Below are 20,814 nucleotides of genomic sequence, written 5' to 3' on the forward strand. Positions count from 1 at the left end.
GGCTACATGAACATGTACAGATCCCTCTAATTCACCTGGTATGGTCTTTAATTCATTGTCTTTTGACAGCTACAAAATATTTTAAGGTGTGGACATGCTATCATTCATTCAGCCATGACCCCTGCCCCCCATGGTGGGTGGGCATTCATTTTTTTTTTTCTTTCTCTCCACTCCGAACAATTAACAACGCAGCATGAATATTCTTGGGCATATTTTTTATCCTTTGCATTTTAGACCCATTTCTTCCAGAGGGAGGCTGTACCTTGTATGGCTGGAGCAAGTGCTTCTAGACAAACCACTTGAATCTGTGGCCTCTTTCCGCCTCTTTGCAGCTGTGTGAGCTTAAACACAAACTTCCCTTCTCCACCTCAGGGTGTTAAGAAGAGAAAATAAGATAATTGCAAATTATCTTGCAAATCCCTTGGAAAAAACTTGCGAATCCCTTCACTTGGTGCTTGAAACAATAAATGATGGCCATCGCAAAGAAGTAGATTCCTGAAAATCGTGGTGCCTAATTTTTAATCCACATTAGAGTCACCGGGAGGATTTCTTTTAAATCTCATGACCAGGGCCCACCTAAGAATTAAGAAATCAGAAACTCTGGAGGGGAGGGCCCAGGCACAAATCTTTTTTTTCAAGTTTCCCTGGCCATAAGTGTTTTTAAAGCTGCTAACGTTCAGCCATGGTTGGAAACCATTTGGAATGCACTCAAATAGGAAATTCCTTACTCACATTTTTCAGAAATAAAACATTGGCATTTCTGTTTTAAATTCTTCCAAGACTTTTTTTGTCCCCACCATGGCTGACACCCCGGACGCAGCTTTCTGTTCCAGGGTTCATGAAGTCTGATTTCATTAACTTCCACGCAGCTGCTGCTGAGTAACACCTAACTTGTTCTTTGCCTCTCTGGACTGAGAAGCCCGGACGGTGCACCCTGCTCTGAACACAGAGACATGGATGTGGTTTCAGGACCATAGTCATGCCCTAAACTAAAAATTTCTGGAAGTTTAACTATTTAAAGCAGCATATTAGTGGGTGAGGTCTGCTATGTGCAGAGCAGACCTCAAAGCCCAAATGTCTCTGAGCACAAGAGACGGGAAATAGAAGCAGAGTCTGGCTCCATTTGTAGGAACAAAACTGTGATAATCAGTCATTGTTTTTTGACAGCTACAAAATATTTTAAGGTGTGGATAGGCTGTCATTCATTCAGCCATGACCCCCGCCCCACAATCAGTATAACTGATTCTCAGAGTGGTGCCCAGGCCAGCAGCATCTATCACCTTGAACTGGTCAGACCAGCAGATTCTAGGGCACCATCCCACACGTCCTAAGTCAGAAATGCTGGTGGTGGGGTCCTGCCGTCCCTTCTCACTGCCCTCCAGGAGCTTGTGACACTCCCTCAGGCATGAGGACCTCCGCGTCAGGGACCCAGAGTGGGGTCCCGGGAGATATGGAGCTGTCAGGAATCCAGCGCTGCCCCTTGCCTAGACACCTCGACTCAGCTCCAAGCGTGGCTTCCCTGCAGATAATAAGATATTTCAGGAAAAGCCTTATTTTAGGATTTTCAAATGAAATTTCCCAATTCAAAAAACTCTAAACATTCTGCTGGATGAACACCGTGCTGGCCGTATCAGCAGATCTCATTAGTTGGCAACTTCTGATCATGTGAAGTTTTTCTCCCTACTTTTCATCACTCAACAAAAATAACTTTAAAAAAAAAAAGATTTTATTTAGTCATGAGAGACACAGAGAGAGGCAGAGACATAAGCGGAGGGAGAAGCAGGCTCCATGCAGGGAGCCCGATGTGGGACTCTATCCGGGGACCCTGAGATTATGACCGGAGCCAAAGGCAGATGCTCAACCACTGAGCCACCTGGGTGTCCCCAAAAGTAACTTTAAAAAAATATCATTCATCATCATCACCATTAGGTTATCCTGGCTTGAAGCAGCTAAACACTTAAATCCTATCGCTAATTCTAAATGTGCTTGCTTGGCTTCTGGACCCACCACGTCTCTTGCCCTTGATAACATGCTTCTGTGTTTGTTGCCACCAGGGAGGGACCCCAGGGGCTGGAAGGCGTCACTGTCTGTGTCCCCTTTGAAGCCGCCTGTGTGCTTCATCCACGAGTCCTTTTTATTTACTTATTTTAAACAAATTTTTATTTGGGTACCTGGGTAGCTCCTGGGTAGCTCAGCGGTTGAGCATCTGCCTTCAGCTCGGGTCATGACCTCGGGGTCCCAGGGGTCCCAACATATGAGGGTTCTCATGGTGCCAACATGCTCGCCAACACTGGTTGTGATCCGTCTTTCTGATTACGGCCATTCTAGTGGATGTGAAGTGGTACCATTATGGTTTTGGTTGCCTTTTCCTAATGACTGATGATGTTGGGCATCTTTTCACGTGCTCACTGATCATTTATATGTCTACCCTGGAGAATATGTCTTCTTGATTTGGCTGCTTTTCCCCATCCTTCTCCCCTGAGCCTCATGTCTCCTGGTGTTTCTGGTTGGCTACTCTTAGTCTCCCGCACAGGCTCCTTGCATGGAGCCTGCTTCTCCCTCTGCCTGTCTCTCTGCCTCTCTCTCTCTCTCTGTGTCTCTCATGAATAAATAAATAAGATCTTTTAAAAAATAAAAAGATCTTATTTATTTATTTGCGAGAGCGCGCGCACATGTGAGAGAGCACAAGCAGTGGAGAGGGAGAAGCAGGCTGCCCATCCAGCAGGGAGCTCAATGCGGGGCCCCATCCCAGGACCCTGGGATCATGACCTGAGCTTAACCAACCGAGCCACCCACGCGACCCTCATGAGCCCCTTTTAAAATGACCTCTGAGTGGGTACATCAACTCCAGGGGACTTAAAAAGTTGTTTTCTGAGTTTGCTGAGCAGGTCAGACTCTGGAATACGGAGCTGCCCCCGAGGTCATGCCACTTGCTCCAGGATGCAGGACCCACGTGGCCTGGGAGCCCTCGGTCACAGCTACAGGCTCGTTGGTTACAGAGCCCAAGTCGCTGCTGGGCCAGCCCCAGGCCAAGCAGAAATAGGCCCAATGTTCCGCAGTTGGCCTTAAAACCCCATTCTAGGCCTCTCCTTTCCCCCATTTTTTTCTGTTCATTATTTGTACATGTTTAAGTGACATGGGATGGGTAGGCCTTAGTATGTATACACATAAACATTCCCAACAGTATAAATCATAAGGGAAGACAGAAGACACATCCCCCACCCCGCGGGTCTCTCCGCTTCCCGCCTCGTCCCCACCTTTCCTTCCTTACAGGTGAGCACTCTGTACTGTGTCTTATGCTCACAGGTGTTCCAACTGAGCATATATTAAAATCTGCTGCTCGGACACCTGGGTGGCTCCGTTGCTTAAGCATCTGCCTTCAGCTCAGGTCATGATCTCAGGGTCCTGGGATCGAGTCCCATGTCGGGCCCCATGCTCAGCAGAGAGTCTGCTTCTCCTTCTCCGTCTGCCTCTGCCTGCCGCTTCCCCAGCTTGTGCTCTCTCTCTCTCTCTTTCTCTGTGTCAAATAAATAAATAAATAAGATTTTTAATAATAAATAAATAAAAATAGGGGATCCCTGGGTGGCTCAGCGGTTTAGCGCCTGCCTTTGGCCCAGGGTGCGATCCTGGAGTCTTGGGATCCAGTCCCATGTCAGGCTCCCTGCATGGAGCCTGCTTCTCTCTCCTCCTGTGTCTCTGCCTCTCTCTCTCTCTCTCTCTCTCTCTGTCTATCATAAATAAATAAATAAATCTTTTAAATAAATAGATATATAAATAAATAAGTAAGTAAATAAATAAATAAATAAATAAGAATAAAATCTGCTGCTCTACCTCTCAACATCACTTTTTAAAAATGAATTGGAACATTCCCTCCGTGCAGTTGGACGTGGCTTTTTTCACTTACTACGTATCTTGGAGAATGTTAGTGTGTGTGGAGGATTTCGCTCTCTGGGCGTGGGATAATTTACTTAACCAGGGCCCTCTTGGTAAGCGGCTAGGTTGTCTCTAGTCTTTTGTCAGGGTGACAGTGGCCCGGCAAGTCATGTGTATCTGTTCCCTGTGTCTTCATGCCTCGATGCAATTATATTTATAGGGTCATATTCTACAAGAAGAATATGGAGTTCACAGAGTTTGCGAATTTTTAAATATCGATATGTGTTACTAAGTTACCCTCCAAAGAGACACCAAAATACACAGCCACGGGCGATATATGTGGCTGTTCTTTCTCATATTCGCTCCCTTTAGGTGATTTTTTTCACTAGTTTGATGGGTGCAAAGCTATGTCTCCTAATTTTGCTCGTATTTAACTATTTATGAAGTTGAGCATCCTTTCAGATGCTTAAAAGCCAGCCGTGTGGCCTTTCTCTGAACTGTGTGCTCACGTTTGGTGCTCCTTTCTCCACCCAGCTCCCCTCTGTTTTGATGTTTGTTTATACAATGTCTTCTTTTTCCAAATTGAGATATAATTCACATGCCATAAAATTCATCCTTTTAAAGTATGCAATTCATGCTTTTGAGTAGATTTACAAGGTAGCACAACCATCCCCGCTATCTAGTTCCAGAACATTTTCATCAGCCCAACCAAGGATTCCAGACCCATTAGTTGTCCATCCCTGTAGCCTCTTGCCTCCACCCCCAGCCCCTGGCAGCCACTCATCTGCTTTCTATCTCTATGGAAAGAGATTTGCCTCTTCTGGACATTCATGTAATGAGAATCACACAATATGTGGTCTTTTCTATCTGGATTCTCTCACTTAGCGTCATGTTTTCAGGTTCACTTGTGTTGTAGCATGTATCCGTGCTTCATTCTTGTACGTGGCTAAATACGACTCCCCTGTCGGGATAGGCTACATCTCGTGTAGCCATTCATCCATTGATTGATCAATGTTCGGGCTGCTTCCACTTTTTCAGCTATTGTGAATAGCGCTGCTGTGAACATTTGTGTACAAATTCTTGGGTGGACATACGTTTTCATCCTTCGCTTGTGTACCTAGGAGTGGGATGACTGGGTCATACAGTAACTCTGTGTTTGACTTCTGGAGGAACTACTAAACTGCTCTCCAAAGCAGCTGCACTATTTTACATTCCCGCCGGCAACATATGAGAGTTCTCATGGTGCCAACATGCTCGCCAACACTGGTTGTGATCCGTCTTTCTGATTACGGCCATCCTAGTGGATGTGAAGTGGTACCGTTATGGTTTTGGTTGCCTTTTCCTAATGACTGATGATGTTGGGCATCTTTTCACGTGCTCACTGATCATTTATATGTCTACCCTGGAGAATATGTCTTCTTGATTTGGCTGCTTTTCCCCATCCTTCTCCCCTGAGCCTCATGTCTCCTGGTGTTTCTGGCTGGCTACTCTTAGTCTCCAGAGTCTCAAGCTAATTATTGTCACTCTTCAGCAGTGTTCTATGTGGCATGAATTCCATCTACCCCACCCTCCACGTCCAAGGCTTGTCCTTGGCGTTCTTATCCTTGGAGGGCACTGATAGAATAACACATGACCTTCCCTGGTACGTTTTCTACCATTTAAGATGTGCTTTATGTTGTATATCTGATCAGTGTTCTTGCTACTTCACATCCCTGCCACCCTTGGTGGTGGAAGAAAGACACTCTATCGCATTACTGCTGAAAATGTGAATCACTAGAGCCCTTTCTGAGGAAAAAAAAAAAAATGACAGTGTCTATTTTTAAAAACTAACTGCACATTGATCTGGGTATAACAGTTCTACATCTGTGCCTGTATTCTATAGAAATAAAGCACTAACTTAGGATTTTTTTTTTTAAATTTTTATTTATGACAGTGAGAGAGAGAGAGAGAGAGAGAGAGAGAGGGAGGTGCAGAGACACAGGCAGAGGGAGAAGCAGGCTCCATGCACCGGGAGCCTGATGTGGGACTCGATCCCGGGTCTCCAGGATCGCGCCCTGGGCCAAAGGCAGGCGCCAAACCGCTGCGCCACCCAGGGATCCCCTAACTTAGGATTTTTGAACATAGAAGTTTATCCCAGCATCATTTGTAATAGAAATGGAAACAATTACTTGGAAACTTCCAGAATATTCATTGATTGGGCGATGACTTAAATATCTTTTAGTATATGCATATTAAGGAATATTACGCAGTTATTTAAAAAATAATATAAGGGTGACTAGATGGCTCACTTGGTTAAGCATGTGACTCTTGGTTGGATCTCAGCTTAGGTCTTGATCTCAGGGTCGAGTTCAAACTCTACGCCCAGCATGGAGCCTACTTAAAAAAAAATAAGATAGATTTGGACATATTGACTGAGAGGAATCACTATAATTGTCAGTTCAGACCTGGGGGGCTTACACACCAACTATTAATGTCTCATAGTTCTTCAGGTTGGGAAGTCCAAGATCAAGGCACTGGCAGATTTGTTGTCTAGCAAAATCTTCTTCTGGTTCTTAGATGGCCACCTTTCTACTATGTCCTCAAGAAGTGGAAGGGGCAAGAGCACTCCCTGGGGCCTCTGTTATAAGGGCACTCATTCCGTTCCTGAGGGCTCCAAACTCATGACCTGATCTCCTCCCCAAGACCCCACCTCCTAACACCGCCAGAGCAAGGGTTAGGATTTCCACGTATGAAGTTTGTAGGGACACAAACATTCAATCCATAACAATGGCATATATAAGAGCAATCAAAAACTATGTCTAACCAGTTTTTATAAAAACCAAGTTTTTATAAAAAACTTGATCCAGTTTTTATAAAAACCAAGAACAAACACAACCCCTGCGTATGTGTATCTGCAATACTTATGCGTATTTGTATGAGTACGTACAAAGCTTGGCAAGCCATGCTGGGCTGCAGATGCCAGTTAGGTTGCCACGAGGGTGGAGGGGCGAGACAGAAAGAGAAAAAAGTTAAGAGATCAGTTGTTTCGGGTAGTAAACACCTGTTAAATGTGTATTATTATTAAATTGAGGGGGAAAAAAACAAAATCAAACACTGAACGTGTCTTTGAGTGACAATATAGGCTCCTATTGGAGCAAAGGTAATTTAGCCCTGGAATTACCTTTGTATGTCCCAGACTTCTGCGGCACACAAGTGATAGGAAATCTGTGAGCAGAAAGGAAAACGGAAATGATGAGTTTCATTAGTACAGTCTCGCCCCACAATGATGGGCAAATCCCTGCTGACTTTTGCGAGAGCACAGGGTGAACAGTTACCTATTGCCCCATCACGTTGGAACCCAACATTAAACCCAGCATTTACATCACTAGATGTTCAGACACGTTCTATCAAGCTGATAGTCAAGAACCTTCCACTCTAACACGCCCCCCCCCCCTCACTCATTCCTTTCTTTTATTTATGCTGGAATTTCTTGGCGAAATTCGTGGCTTTTCCCTATTGAGATGAAAAGCATGAAATCTGATCATTCCATGAAATTTTCAAATCTAACATCTTCCTCCAAGCTCTAAGTATCTGCCACATGAATCCTTATTTCAAGACTTATAAAACAACAAATGCATTTGCACGACACAGAAAGCCACAGTTGTTTGATGTGTCATGTGACTCGAAGTACGACCGCAAAAAGGTCATTTTTGCAAAATTTTTTGAGGTCTTCATCATCAGTTTTCCCAAAGGCCTACCGTAATCCTTTGATATTCAAATATAATTCTCTTTTGAAGAGTTTAGTGGGTCATCATCTAGTTTCCCTTCCACCTTCCTGTCTTCTTCGGTGAACTCTTTGAACTCGGCCAGATTCTCACCCAACGAGAGCCACGTGTGTGATCTGAGTAGTACTTTCCAATGACTCAGCAAACTCCCACTTCTTCTGTCAGGTGGGCAATTTCCCTTTGCAATTTGTGTGCTTTATATTTCCACCTTACCCTCCTTTCTCCTGACTGATGGGGATACTGACACACAGGGCGGTGTTGCAGCAGAAGGGATGTTGGAGTGGGAAATAACTCTCGTAAGTGGACACTCCGTGTGTACAGTGAAATCATGGTGGTGGTTTCTGCTTCCCTCTTTAACCCCAAGCACTAGGAGGATTTGGATATGGATTCTTAGGAGAGAGAACTCCACCTCCGCCACCACCGGTTATTACAAGGGTAGCTACTCTTGCCATTGCTATAGTCACGCTCCCTGAGTGCTTGCTATGCCCTGGGCTCTGTGCTGTGGCCTTTCCTGTTCCCTGACCCACTCTTGCTATGGGCCAAGCACTGCCGGAGGCTCTAGGGACACGGCTATAATCAAGTCAGACCAGGCCTCTATCCATTTGGGCTTAATTTCTAGTGGGGAAGAAGCACATAAAGGATGGATTAATGAAATCATTTCAGAGACCAAGGAATACTCTGCAGAACCCAAAGAGGGAATGGGGGTGAGCGGGAGGGTGACTTTAAGAAGGTGGTCAAGGAAGACCTGACCTGAGGCCTGAATGATAACCAGGTAGTCATGGGAAGATGGGAGGGGAAGCATTTTCCACCTGGGGGTGGAAAGAACAATTAGTGCAGAGGGCTTCGGGTGGGAACGCAGTTGGTGTGTTGTGAGGAGGAACATGAGCTGAGCTGAGTGAGAGTCTAGGAGGGTTGTCCATGGTAGAGTTTGCACTTGATTTTAATTGGGGTGAGGGCTTTTTCTGATGGTTTTATGTAGAAAAATGACAGAATCGAATTTGTATTTAGAACAAAACAAGACAAAATCACACACTAGTGTTTTCCAGATGTGAGACAACACTGATTCTTGAAAACCCACTAATTCCGTGAACCAAACTTTCTCTGCTTTGTTCCTTCCCTCTCTTCTGTTCTTGTTTTTTGTTTTTCTCTCTTTCTTTCTTTCTTTCTTTCTTTCTTTCTTTCTTTCTTTCTTTTTTTTTTAAGCAGGCTCCCTTTAGGAGCCTGATGTGGGACTTTTTTTTTTTTTTTAAGATTTTATTTATTTATTCATGAGAGAGAAAGAGAGAGAGAGAGAGGCAGAGACACAGACAGAGGGAGAAGCAGGCTCCATGCAGGGAGCCCGACATGGGACTCGACTCTGGGTCTCCAGGATCATGCCCTGGGCTGAAGGCGGCGCTAAACCGCTGAGCCACCTGGGCTGCCCTCTGTTCTTGTTCAACTACAACATGTCAGGGGTTTGAGCTTTGGAATCAGGCAGATGTGAGTTCAAATCCTAACTCCACCACTTAAGAGCAGGATGAATTTGAAAGGTGACTTTAATTCTCAAAACCTCGATTTTCCCACCTGCAAAATGGGAGTGGTGATAGTAACCTAAGGTATGCATTTGCTGTAACACACAGATAAAATGCTTTCTTGTTACATACAGCATTTACCATAATGTCTGGCACATGAAAAGCATTCAATAATGTTAGCTATTGTATTTACAGTTGTGCTAAGTGAAAATTTGAACATTGACACATGCAAAAAAAAGACAATCCTTCCTCAGAAGTTCTGAATATTAGTAATAGAAACTTTGTGTGTGTTTAAAATATGCAGTAGAACTCTGAGAAAGCCGCTTGTTTTGACTGAGAATACTTGATACTTTGAGAATGGGAAGCATTCCTGAAGCTTCTCTGGCCGAGATTCTTAGATTTTTTCAAAGATAAGTTAATTCTTATCATTAATATTTTTAAAAATCTTTCCAGAGCGCTCAAGTTTGTAGGTTAAACCACTGGAATATTTTTTTCCTTATGACGTATGTTTAGAAATATAAAATAATAATTGTAGTAATAATATATTAATAGAACAAAAAAACAAATTTTTCTTGAGGACCCACCACATACCCACAAGCAGTAAACACCTTGGAGGGAGCATTTCATTTAATCCTTGTAATGACCCTTTGACGAACGCGCTGTGAGGTTCTATGCTCATTTTTAAGACATAGAGATATAAAGTAATTTAGCCAGATCACAGACAGTTCTTCCTCGACTTGGGATGGGGCTACTTCTTGAAAAATCTGTCGTACATTGAAAATGTATTTGCTATAGCTAACTTGCCAAGCATCGTAACTTAGCCTAGACTAGCTTAACTAGGCCCAGAGCACTTCCGTTAGCCTACAGTTGGGCAAAATCCTCTAACACAAAGCCAGTTTGGTAATAAAGTGTTGGCTCTGGCATGTACATGTAATATGCTGAATATTGCACTGAGAGCGAGAGACGGAATGGCTGTAAGGGTACAGGATGGTCGCCTCTCGTGATCACATGGCCAACTGGGAGCTGCCACTCCCAGCTCAAGACATCAAGACAGAGGATTGCCCCACATATTGCTAGCCCAGGAAAAGATCCAGATTCAAAATTCCAAGAACAGCTTCTGCCAAATGAGTATCACCCTTGCACCATTGTAAAGTCAAAAAACACAAGTCCACGCACTGTAAGTCGAGGACCATCTGTATTTAATATTTGGGAGTAAACCGAGGTCTTCTGCTCCACCGTCAAAGTTCTTAACGATGACCCAAAACGCCACTGGAAATAAGTTCTCAATCACATGTCTGCCTGAGATGACTTTCTTTGAAAAAGCCACACACATAATACAACAAAATTTTCTTCACTAAGATCAAAATTTCCACCTCTTCTAGATATTTGGGAGCTGCTTTCTTACTTGCTTCTTTTTTTTATCTCCCTTAAACTCTTACATATTTTTTTTTTCATGGAAAGTAAAGTCTCTTTGGTATGTCATCTGTTTGTCTGCTTTACGAGAAAACTTTTTTTATTGAAACCAGATTCAAGATGAGCTTCTCTCAAGATTTTTTCATGGGAATTAAAAGCTTAGTTCCCATCAGCCTGAAGGAACTTTTTAATTCTTTCCATAATAATGTGAGAAAGACATGTAAACGACATTCCTCTTTGCAGGAGTGTAAAAATTGCAACTCTGATGGGTTTTCTTCCTATTTATTCATTTACAGATTGTGTGTGAGTGTGGTGTGTGTGTGTGTGTGTGTGTGTGCGCGCGCGCACGCGCATGCCCATGTTCATTTAAGTCAATGTTTTAGGACATATTTCATTTCTAGAAATGAAATTACTAAAGATCTCAAAAAGTTGTAGTCTCTTTCCTGAAGTGGATTTTTTTTTCTTCACTTTCCTGAGAAGACAAAGGGTTGATGGCTTTTCTATTCAGCTCTTTGTGACTTACTTCCTCCTGTTTCATTCCCTTTACACTCCTCCCTTCCTCCCGTACTGACTGCCTCCCAGACAGACTTGAAAAGCCTGGAGACAACTTCCCGAGAATAGGATTGTTTGCTATTACTTGACAAGTAAAATGGGTAGAGAGAGAATTCCGTGAAATTCTCTCCAAGTCACTGAGCATGTACTTAATTTAAACTGGCGTAAGTGAAGAACCAAAAACAGGTCTGATGGCCACGTAATGGTAAATTTCAACTTCAGGCACAGCTGGATCCAGGTATTTATATACTATCCCTGGGCATTTGCTCCCTGAGTCTTTTGGCTCTGCTTTCATCTGAGCTTGTTCTCAGACAAGCACTTGTGAATGTGATGATCAAGCCCCCCACTTACAGATGTCCCCCTACTGGTCTGCCAACCCAAGTATAAAGAGTGTAACTCGGTTCTAGTAGGTTGGCTAAAGCCACAGGATTAGTCTAGCTTAGATCATGTGCCCAGCTAGGAGGTAAGCATTTTAGAAAGGAAAAGGGAAGACCTGGGTGATGGACTTGGGTATGCACTCACCCAAGTTTGGGGGGCAGACCTTCATTATCATGGGATGTCCCATCTAGGAAGTCCTAGTTCTTACCAGTTAAAAATACTTTCCTGGGATCCCTGGGTGGCGCAGCGGTTTGGCACCTGCCTTTGGCCCGGGGCGCGATCCTGGAGACCCGGGATCGAATCCCACGTCGGGCTCCTGGTGCATGGAGCCTGCTTCTCCCTCTGCCTGTGTCTCTGCTTCTCTCTCTCTCACTGTGTGCCTATCATAAATAAATAAAATTTAAAAAAAAATACTTCCTGGGGTACTTGGGTGGCTCAGTGGTTGAGCATCTGCCTTTGGCTCAGGTAGTGATCTCTGGGTACGGGGATCGAGTCCCACATTAGACTCCCCGCAGGGAGCCTGCTTCTCCCTTTGCCTATGTCTCTGCCCCCTCTCTGTGTCTCTTCATCTCTCATGAATAAATAAAATAAAAATCTTTTAAAAATACTTTCCCCATTCTTTAATATCAAGAGCTATGGTTTGCATCTGCTATAATTTCTAAATGCATTGAGGACTACTCTAGCTACTTGGATGAAAGAAATCTATCCTTTAATAAAGCAATATCCTTTAATAAAGCAATCTATCCTTTAATAATGCTTTAATAAAGCATTTTTTAAAAAGTCTATCCAGGGACTGCATCAAATTAAAAAGCTTCTGCACAGCAAAGGAAGCCATCAACACAATGAAAAAATGAAAAACCAACCCACTGAATAGGAGAAAATATTTGTAAATCATTTATTGAATAAGGAATTAACACCTAAAATGTATAAAGAATTCAACAGCAAAAAAAAAAAAAAAAAGATCTGATTAAAAATGGACAGAGAATCTAAATAGACATTTTCCAAGGAAGACATACAGATTGGCCAAGAGATACATGAAAAAGTGTTCAACAACACTGATTATTAGGGCAATACAAATAAAAACTACACCAAGATATCACTTCCCACCTGTCAGAATGGCTGCTACTATAAAAATAAAAATAAATAAATAAATAAAAACAACCCAAGAAATAACAAGTGTTGGTGAGAATATGGAAAAGGGGGAAACCTTGTACACTGTTGGGGGGAATGTGCATTGGTGTAGGCACCATGGAAAATAGAATAGTGTTTCCTCGAAAAATTAAAAATAGAACTACCATGTGATCCAGCAACTCCACTTCTGGGTATCTATCCAAGGGAAAGGAAAACACTAATTCCGAAAGATATCTGCACCCCTGTGTTCACTGCAACATTGTTTACAACAGCTAAGATATGGGAACAACCTAAGAGTCTATCAATCCATCAATAGATGAATGGGTAGCTGGGTGACGGGTGCTTGAGGAGGGCACTTGATGGAATGAGCACTGGGTGTTATACTGTGTGTTGGCAAATTGAATTTAAATTAAAAAAAAATAGATGAATGGGTAAAGACGCGGTGTTCATGTGTATATGTGGACTACTACTTGGCCATAAAAAAGAAGAAAATCTTGCCATTTGCAAAAATGTAACTGGACGTCGAAGACATTATGCTGAGTGAAATAAGCCAGCCAGAGAGAGACAAATGCCATACGATTTCACATATACGCGGAACGTAAAAAACGAAACAAATGAACAAACAAAACAAGACGTGTAGATACAGAGAACGGAGTGGTAGTTACTGGAGTATCAGAGGGGTCAAGAGGCTGGGGGGGTGGGTGAATTGGGTGGAGGGGCCCAATTGCATGGTGACAGATGGTGGCCAGACTTACCGTGGTGATCGCTTCGTAGTGTAGACCAATATCGAATTATTATGATGTCATACGCCTGAAACTCATATTACGATATGTGCCTTTTTTACCTTTTTAAAAAGTCTGTCCTTGGGAAGGTTTTTGTTTTGTTTTGGTTTTCCAAAGACTTTCTGAGTGTAACACTCTTAACCACTAGCTCTTTCGGTTCCCGGCTGGAGAGCAAGGAAGAGCGGAGAAAGGGAAAGAGATTGGCCGATGCTCTCGGCATTTGCAAAGCCCTTCCTTGTTTTCAATCTCAGTCTCTGCCTTTTTGTCAACTGTTTCCTCTTCTCCTGGCATGGACGGTCCCCACGATTCATTTATATTCACTGTGATGCTTCAGCTGCCTGACTGGCTTACTTGGCACCCTGACACATCCATCTATCACTTCCTTATTCCCACTCTCCCTCCCACCTTCTCTCCCTCTGTACAATGTTTGCCACGATTATGAATTCCTAGAGCACAGGGGGAAAGGGTGAAGAGGAGCTAGAGGGCATACCCGGTGCTGCAGGGTGACTTCTTTAAGATCTGAGATAGTGAGGAGCCCCGAGTGCTTGTCACTGGCCTCTGTGCCGTCTCTTCTGTGCTCCTCAGAGATGACCATGCCACTTAGGGATCCGGCTCCCCCCTTCTCTCTCTCCTTTCTCTTTGCCCCTGACACTAGACACTGGGAGATACCACAGTTTGACAAAAACAATTGCTAATAAAAGTGTGTTTGTGTGTGTGTGTGTGTGTGTGTGTGTTTCTCACACATATTAACAAGCAATACGAGCAGAACAAAAGATTCTCCTCTTTCTCTTTTTGTCCTTCTTTCTGCCTTCCTGATAATGTATTTTTTAAATGACTGGCTACAGGGTACCTGGGGGGCTCAGTTGGTTAAAAGTCTGCCTTCAGCTCAGGCCATGATCCCGGGGTCCTGGGATCGAGCCCCGCATTGGGCTCCCTGCTCGGGGAGGGGGGGTCTGCTTCTCCTTCTCCCTCTGCTGCTCCCCACCTCTTATTCTCTCTCTCTTCTCTCTCCCTCAAATAAATAAATAAAATATTTAAACAAATAAAAAATAATAATAAAAATAAAATAAAATAAAAATAATAAAAATAAAAATAAAAATAAATAAAAGTGACCGGCTACCAATATATAAAACAAAACACCACGCTGGCAAAGGTGTGGGAGAGTCGGGAAGATAATCACAGCGTCCAGCAACTATTAAGCAGCTACTACAGAAAAGGCAGCGCATGAGAGTCTTTGCATCTGTTTTCTCCCTTAAACATCACAGCAAAGCTGCAAGGGAGCTATTAGCGTTCTCACTTTATGGGCGAGGAAGTTCAAAGATTTTTTTTGTGACTTGACCAAGGTCACACAGTTTATCAGCAGAGAATCCTGATCCTTAACTTTGGTCCCGAAAGTCTAGCTTCCTTCCTGAACATTGCACTGCTTTATAAAAGGCCCCTCGTAAAGAAAGCAGTTCAGTGAGACCCACGCAGAGGTCAAGGCAGAAACAGCTGGACCCTGGAAGCAGGTGCTCAGTCCCCGGAGGAGGACGCAGAGCCCGTATCCACGCGGCCCTGGACAGCTAACCCTATGCAGCCCGAGGTCTAGGTTGCCTTCCCACGCAGATGCTTGCTCTTCCAGCCTTCAGAGTGGAACCCCTCTGAGTGCTACCCTTCAAAATCTTCCATGAGCCTGTGCTGACATAGGCCTGATGGTAAAGACAGAGCACAAACTTCGGAGTCAGGTTTCTGTCCCAAACCAGGCCCTGCTGCTCCACCAGGCAGCCCCGGGGGAGGCGAACCACCTCTGTGGCGGCCTGTTTCCTCCCTTGAGAATAATGCTAGCGGCTAACATGCATCACACACCATTCTGTCTGCTTTAAACATGTTAACCCATGTAATCTTGGTTGCAAAATTATGAGATAGTTTCTACCATTTGCCTCCTTTTACCAGAAAATTGAAGCACAGAGTGGTTAAGAAACTGAGATTCAAATAGACAATGTAGCTCAGTGGTTCTCAAACGTGAGTGGTTTTTAACCACCCCCACCCGCACCCCAGCCTGGGAGACATATGGCAAATGTCTGGAGGCATTTGGGATTGTCATAACTGGGGTGCGGTACTGGCATCCACGGGGTGGAGGCCCAGGATGCTGCTAACCACCCTACAGTGCACATGGGGAACCCCCATAGCAAAGAATCAGCCGGCCCCAAAAGTTGGTAGTCCCGAGGCCCAAGCTCCAGAGACCAAGCTCCTAATCTCTGTGCAGCCTCCCAGATGAAATCATGACAAAATGCGTCTCACGGGGTCCCTCTGAAGCTGCAACCGGATAAAGAACACGAGCGTCACTAGTACGGTGCCTGGTGTGCGCTTTCCGCCAACTGGCTCTCCTCCTCCCTGACCCCCCCACCCCACCCCATTCCTCTCTCTCCCCAGAAGAGCAGGGTCAGAGGAGTTCTAGATAAACCAGCTTCTGCTCTGCAGAGGGGCCGGACAGCAACAGAGCCCCAGCTTCATGGCCTCTGTGTATAAAAGGTTTGGAGTCCATTATCAATCCTTGGATTTCCTCGCCGGGTTCAATAACCGCTGTTTATGTTTGTGTTTACAGTCGATTTGGGAATAAGTGTCAAGGAGGATAATGTGGCCACTTCTTCCCCCAAGACAATGGAGATAAGCGCTGTTGCAGATGCCAACGGAAAGAATCTTGGGAAAGAGGCCAAACCCGAGGCACCAGCTGCTAAATCTCGTTTTTTCTTGACACTCTCGCGGCCTGTACCAGGACGTACTGGAGACCAAGCCACGGATTCATCCACTGGAGCAGTGAAGCTTGATGTCAGCTCCAATAAAGCTCTAGGGAACAAAGAACCAACTGAGAGCATGGCACTTCCGGTGGCAGCTGCACCGGGCCATGACCCAGATAAAACCCCAGGGCACAGCCCCGCCGGGGACCAAGGCTCCTCTGCCACTTGGGGACCGGCGCCTGTCTCACCTGAGTCAGGAGGGGCAGCCCCCTCCAAGCCTAAGGACTCCAGCTTTTTGGACAAACTCTTCAAACTGGACAAGGGACGGGAAAAGGCACCAGTCGACAGCCAACAGGAAGCCAAGAGCAGGGAGCGTCGAGACCAGGCCGAGGAAATTTCCGGATTGTCCAGGCCGTCCGACGATGTCCCTGCAGAGAGGGTAAGTGCTGCACAAGAGCCACCCATTTTGTGAACACCAGCCAGGGTTGGGGGGGCACCTCCGGTGGGGTAAGATGATGGCACATGTATGGCTCTGCAGTCACCAAGGGGCCCTGACAAGGTATCGAGCCGTCGACCCCTCTAGAACAGATAGCACGTTGCAGTGTCCCCCATGTTTCTGGGGGCAGAACCATCTGTTCGAAGAGCAGGAACAGCTGTGACATCTGTTTTCTGAAAAAGAAGGGAGGAGGTGAGGTACACACGGATGAATTCGTCCTTCCATTTATCAAAGGTAGAGGAAGACAGGTTGCATTTATGATCAATGGGGTCTGGAGGCAAAGGCATTAGCAGAATAAAAATGGTCCCTGAAAGACTCCACTAGCCTGCGTGGGCTCAGTAGGTTGTTTCCCGTTTCAGTATGTTTCTAGGCTTCTGTCGGAATACATTTCATTTCTTCCTTTTAATAGCCTGGATTGATCTTTAACTATCTTTTGCACCAAAGTGTGGGTTTAAATAAAGAGCTTTTTACAGCTCTGGGCAGACTCTTTTATGTCCTAATTATTTCCCAACAAGCTGGGGTAATATCTTTGTAAAAACTAGGTATTTTTTAAGGAGGTATCCCGAATCAGCTGCCTTTTTTTTTCTTCCTGCACAAAGAAAGGGAAGTTCTTTTGATCTTAAAAAAAAGGAGGCATTTGCTTTTTATCTTGAAAGAGTTTGTTTGTATTGGGGTCGAGAAAGGAACTCCTTGAATGAAGGAGGAAATAAAAGTTGATACACTGTGTTTTAAGGTACTGGGTTTTTTGTTTTGTTTTGTTTTATCAATGGAAGTGTAAATAACAGTATTTTTCAAAATTTGGGAGTCAAAAAAAATTGGGGAGTGCGGTCAGTACCTCTGGTTGAGGTTAGAACCAGGTAAAAATTCGATGGGCTCGGGGTTTCATCACAGGGTTCTGCATCATGGCTGTCGATGCATTTGTCTTAATAACAATTAACTGCATTGCCATGTTGCCAACAACACATTTATCGAGCACTTACAGTATACCAGGCTCTGTTTTAAATGCTGTGCATATATTATTCCCCTTAAAGAAAATGATTAACATGTTAGTCTGTGGTTTTAATGCGCCCAGGATGGTGTCAAGAACTATTTTATTTTAAAAATTTTTGGTAATCATTTTATTTATTTATTCATGAGAGACATAGAGAGAGAGGCAGAGACACAGGCAGAGGGAGAAGCAGGCTCCATGCAGGGAGCCCGATGCGGAACTCTACCCCAGGACCCTGGGATCATGCCCTGAGCTGAAGGCAGGTGCTCAACCACTGAGCCACCCAGGCACCCCAAGAACTATATTTTAAATGTTAGGCACCAGTTAAGGATTCTGGACAGTTACGTCTAGGGAAAGATAAATCAGGCTCCTGTGTTCAGGCTCTCATGATCAGTGTTCTTGCTCTTTCTATATATTTCTATTCCAAGAACCGATTTTCAAGTTTTCTTTCAAAAGTTTAAAAAATTGTCCTTCAAATGCCCCCTTCCCCAAATGCACCAGTTCAGGAGCCAACTGAATAGCTTTCTGGATAATTCTTTTTTTTTTTTAAGATTTTATTTATTTATTCATTCTGGATAATTCTTTTTTTTTTTTAAGATTTTATTTATTTATTCATGAGAGACACAGAGAGAGCAAGAGGCAGACACACAGGCAGAGGGAGAAGCAGGCTCCATGCAGGGAGCCCGATGTGGGACTCGATCCCAGGTCTTCATGATCACACCCTGGGCCAAAGGCAGGCACTAAACCACTGAGCCACCCAGGGATCCCCTTTCTGGATAATTCAAAATAGGTCTTCAAAGGCATCCAGGTGTCACATCTTTACTGAGTGTGACACTGCCAGGTACAGGTGAGGCAAGGGTACAGAGGTGGCCCAGACAGAGCCCTGTCCTCAGGGACTTTGCAAGAGAAAAGGTACAAAACCGCTGCAATTCTTATGCAAGGCACCAAGTGCTCTCCTTGGAGAGGCTGAGTGTTGGAGAGGATGCTCAGACACAAAGAGAATTGGCCTCACTGGCTCAGAGAACATTCCATCAAATGTGTAAACCCAGAGCTGGAAAGTTACTTGTCTTGGGGCTAGAAACTGGTCATCAATATTCATGAATATTTGAGAAATGATTTACTGCTCGACTCTGAGCAGAAACTCTTGAGTCCTCATTATTGGTCATGGCTCCTAAGGCCATTCTGAGGTTACGACTTTGTGAATCATCACGTGTTTCATTCACTGGGGCATCCAAAGCTAACCCATTGCCCGAGTCAGGAAAGGATGGAGTTATTTATGGGAAAAGGATGAAGGACCAAGCTTTGCCCATCTTGGGACAGGTATCTAGTGACTTATCCAAATCCCCCACCTTATTTAAGAAAACCAGTTTAGCATCTGATACCTGACTCTCGAATGTTTTTAACCGTAAAACCCCAGTGCGATCAATCCACTCCTATTCTCAGAAAAGTACAGGAAAGTTTAGAGTTGTATTTTATCAACCCAGTTTTTATATTAAAGACTCTCGGGACCAGCATCTGAATTTGAGTGTAATGAATTCCAAAATGAGATTTGATCCAGAAGATGGGGTCTTGTGTTGGGAACACGGCAGGTTATCTGATACCGTCAAGCCCGGGGTGATATTTTAAAGTTCTAGGGCCCTCTCAGAAGACCTCAAGTTGTAACTTACCCTCCTTTTGGAAAAAGTGAGTTCGCTCCAAACCAATGAAGTTTGCATTTGTTTATGTTACACTACAAATGTCCATGTTTTTATGGGTAATATCACCAGAATCTGCATATTGAGTACCCACTCTGCGCTCTATGCATGTGAAATGTGGAAAAACCAGGAGATGGCCATTGATTTCTCCTTTGGTCTGTGAACTTGTGGATAATTCAAATACATATATCTGCAAAGGTTTTAAACAAAAACAGCCTTCTGATTATTGAGGTTTCTCAGCTGATGCCTGGCTGCAGAGTCTGTATTGAGCAGGGGAGGGGGAGAAATCAATTGTTCTATGAGTGAAATGAGAGAATCCAGCCCTCAGAAAGTGACACGGATAAAACTTCTCAATCAATGGCTTTCTTGGTGGGAGCACTGCGTCGTGCATAAACGGCCGTCAATGTATTGATTCAGAATTCTTAGCGTAGATTATGCATTGGGCTCAGCTGTCCCTCCCCTCCCACCACACAAACCTTCCCCCCCCACCCCCCCAGTTTCACTGCATGCTTCTTCCTGGATTGGAATTCCGACCGCAAACCTGCAGAGCTGTGAATTGGGAGAAAGATGCCACCATTTCATTCTGGGAGAAGCACACAAATCTTCTGTGTTTTCAGAACGACAATCTTATTTTTGTGCCTCATAAAACTACATTCAGAGCATAGCATAATTAAAACAAGGCCAGAATTCATGAACAAATGAAGCATTTACTACATAGGCCAAAGAAAAGATAAATTATATGCCTGAAAGGTTTCACTGAGCTGTGATTCACACAAACCAATGTGTTGGCAGGGATGAGATTTTTTTTTTTTCCTAATTTTTCTAGCCCTTTAACAATTGAACCAGAGCTATAAGATACACATTTAAGAGATTCGTTGCACACACACACAAAAAAGTCATATAATGAAAATTAGATCTTTATCAGTTAAAACAACAACAACAACAAACCCTACATGTCTGCGGTCAACCCGTAATTCCAGAAGTGTCTTTGAGTTGGGGGGTAGGGGGAGGGGCTTAACATGTTACCAAGCACAGATTCAGGAGATTTAAACAAGAATATGCATTTCTTTAAAAGTTCAGCTAAATTCTCCAATTGTTATTTAAACACCAACCTTGGCAAAGCATTTGAAAGGTAAATCCCCGATCTAGTCCTTCAAAGGTCATATAATCTGGTAAGAGATGTAATTTTTTAAAGGGAAGTTGCCATAAGCGACCCGGGTCCTCAAATTCATTCAGGCTACAAATATTAAGAGAAATACTCAGTGTTTTTGCTTCCTCCTGTCCTTTTCGCTCTTGAACACACTCAATTCAGGCTTTTATCCAACACAAAAACTGTTCTTGTCAAAGTGGCCTCGATGTGATACGTCCCCCGGCCCTTACCATGGCCACCAAACCCTATATGTCTCAGTCCTATCCCACTGGCCCTGCTGGTCACATCAGACACCCTTCCTCTCCTGGTTGCCAGGTCCTACACTTCCCTACACCCCACCCCTGCCCGAGATTCCTTAACCACCC

The 20,814-nt window shown here is 44.2% G+C and overlaps 1 protein-coding gene across 10 annotated transcripts in view; it reads left to right on the top strand.

The window, feature by feature from the left end:
* Positions 1-20,814, top strand: part of BCAS1 (brain enriched myelin associated protein 1) — a 98,173-nt gene that overhangs the window by 19,790 nt on the left and 57,569 nt on the right. For all 10 annotated transcript variants that reach the window (XM_041733360.1, XM_041733362.1, XM_041733358.1 and 7 more), the window contains exon 4: positions 15,989-16,560. In XM_041733360.1, coding sequence (XP_041589294.1) covers positions 15,989-16,560 — 572 coding nt within the window. The remainder of the gene's footprint in view (positions 1-15,988; positions 16,561-20,814) is intronic.

Source organism: Vulpes lagopus, chromosome 18, assembly GCF_018345385.1.
Source record: "Vulpes lagopus strain Blue_001 chromosome 18, ASM1834538v1, whole genome shotgun sequence".
NCBI classification, from domain to species: domain Eukaryota; kingdom Metazoa; phylum Chordata; class Mammalia; order Carnivora; family Canidae; genus Vulpes; species Vulpes lagopus.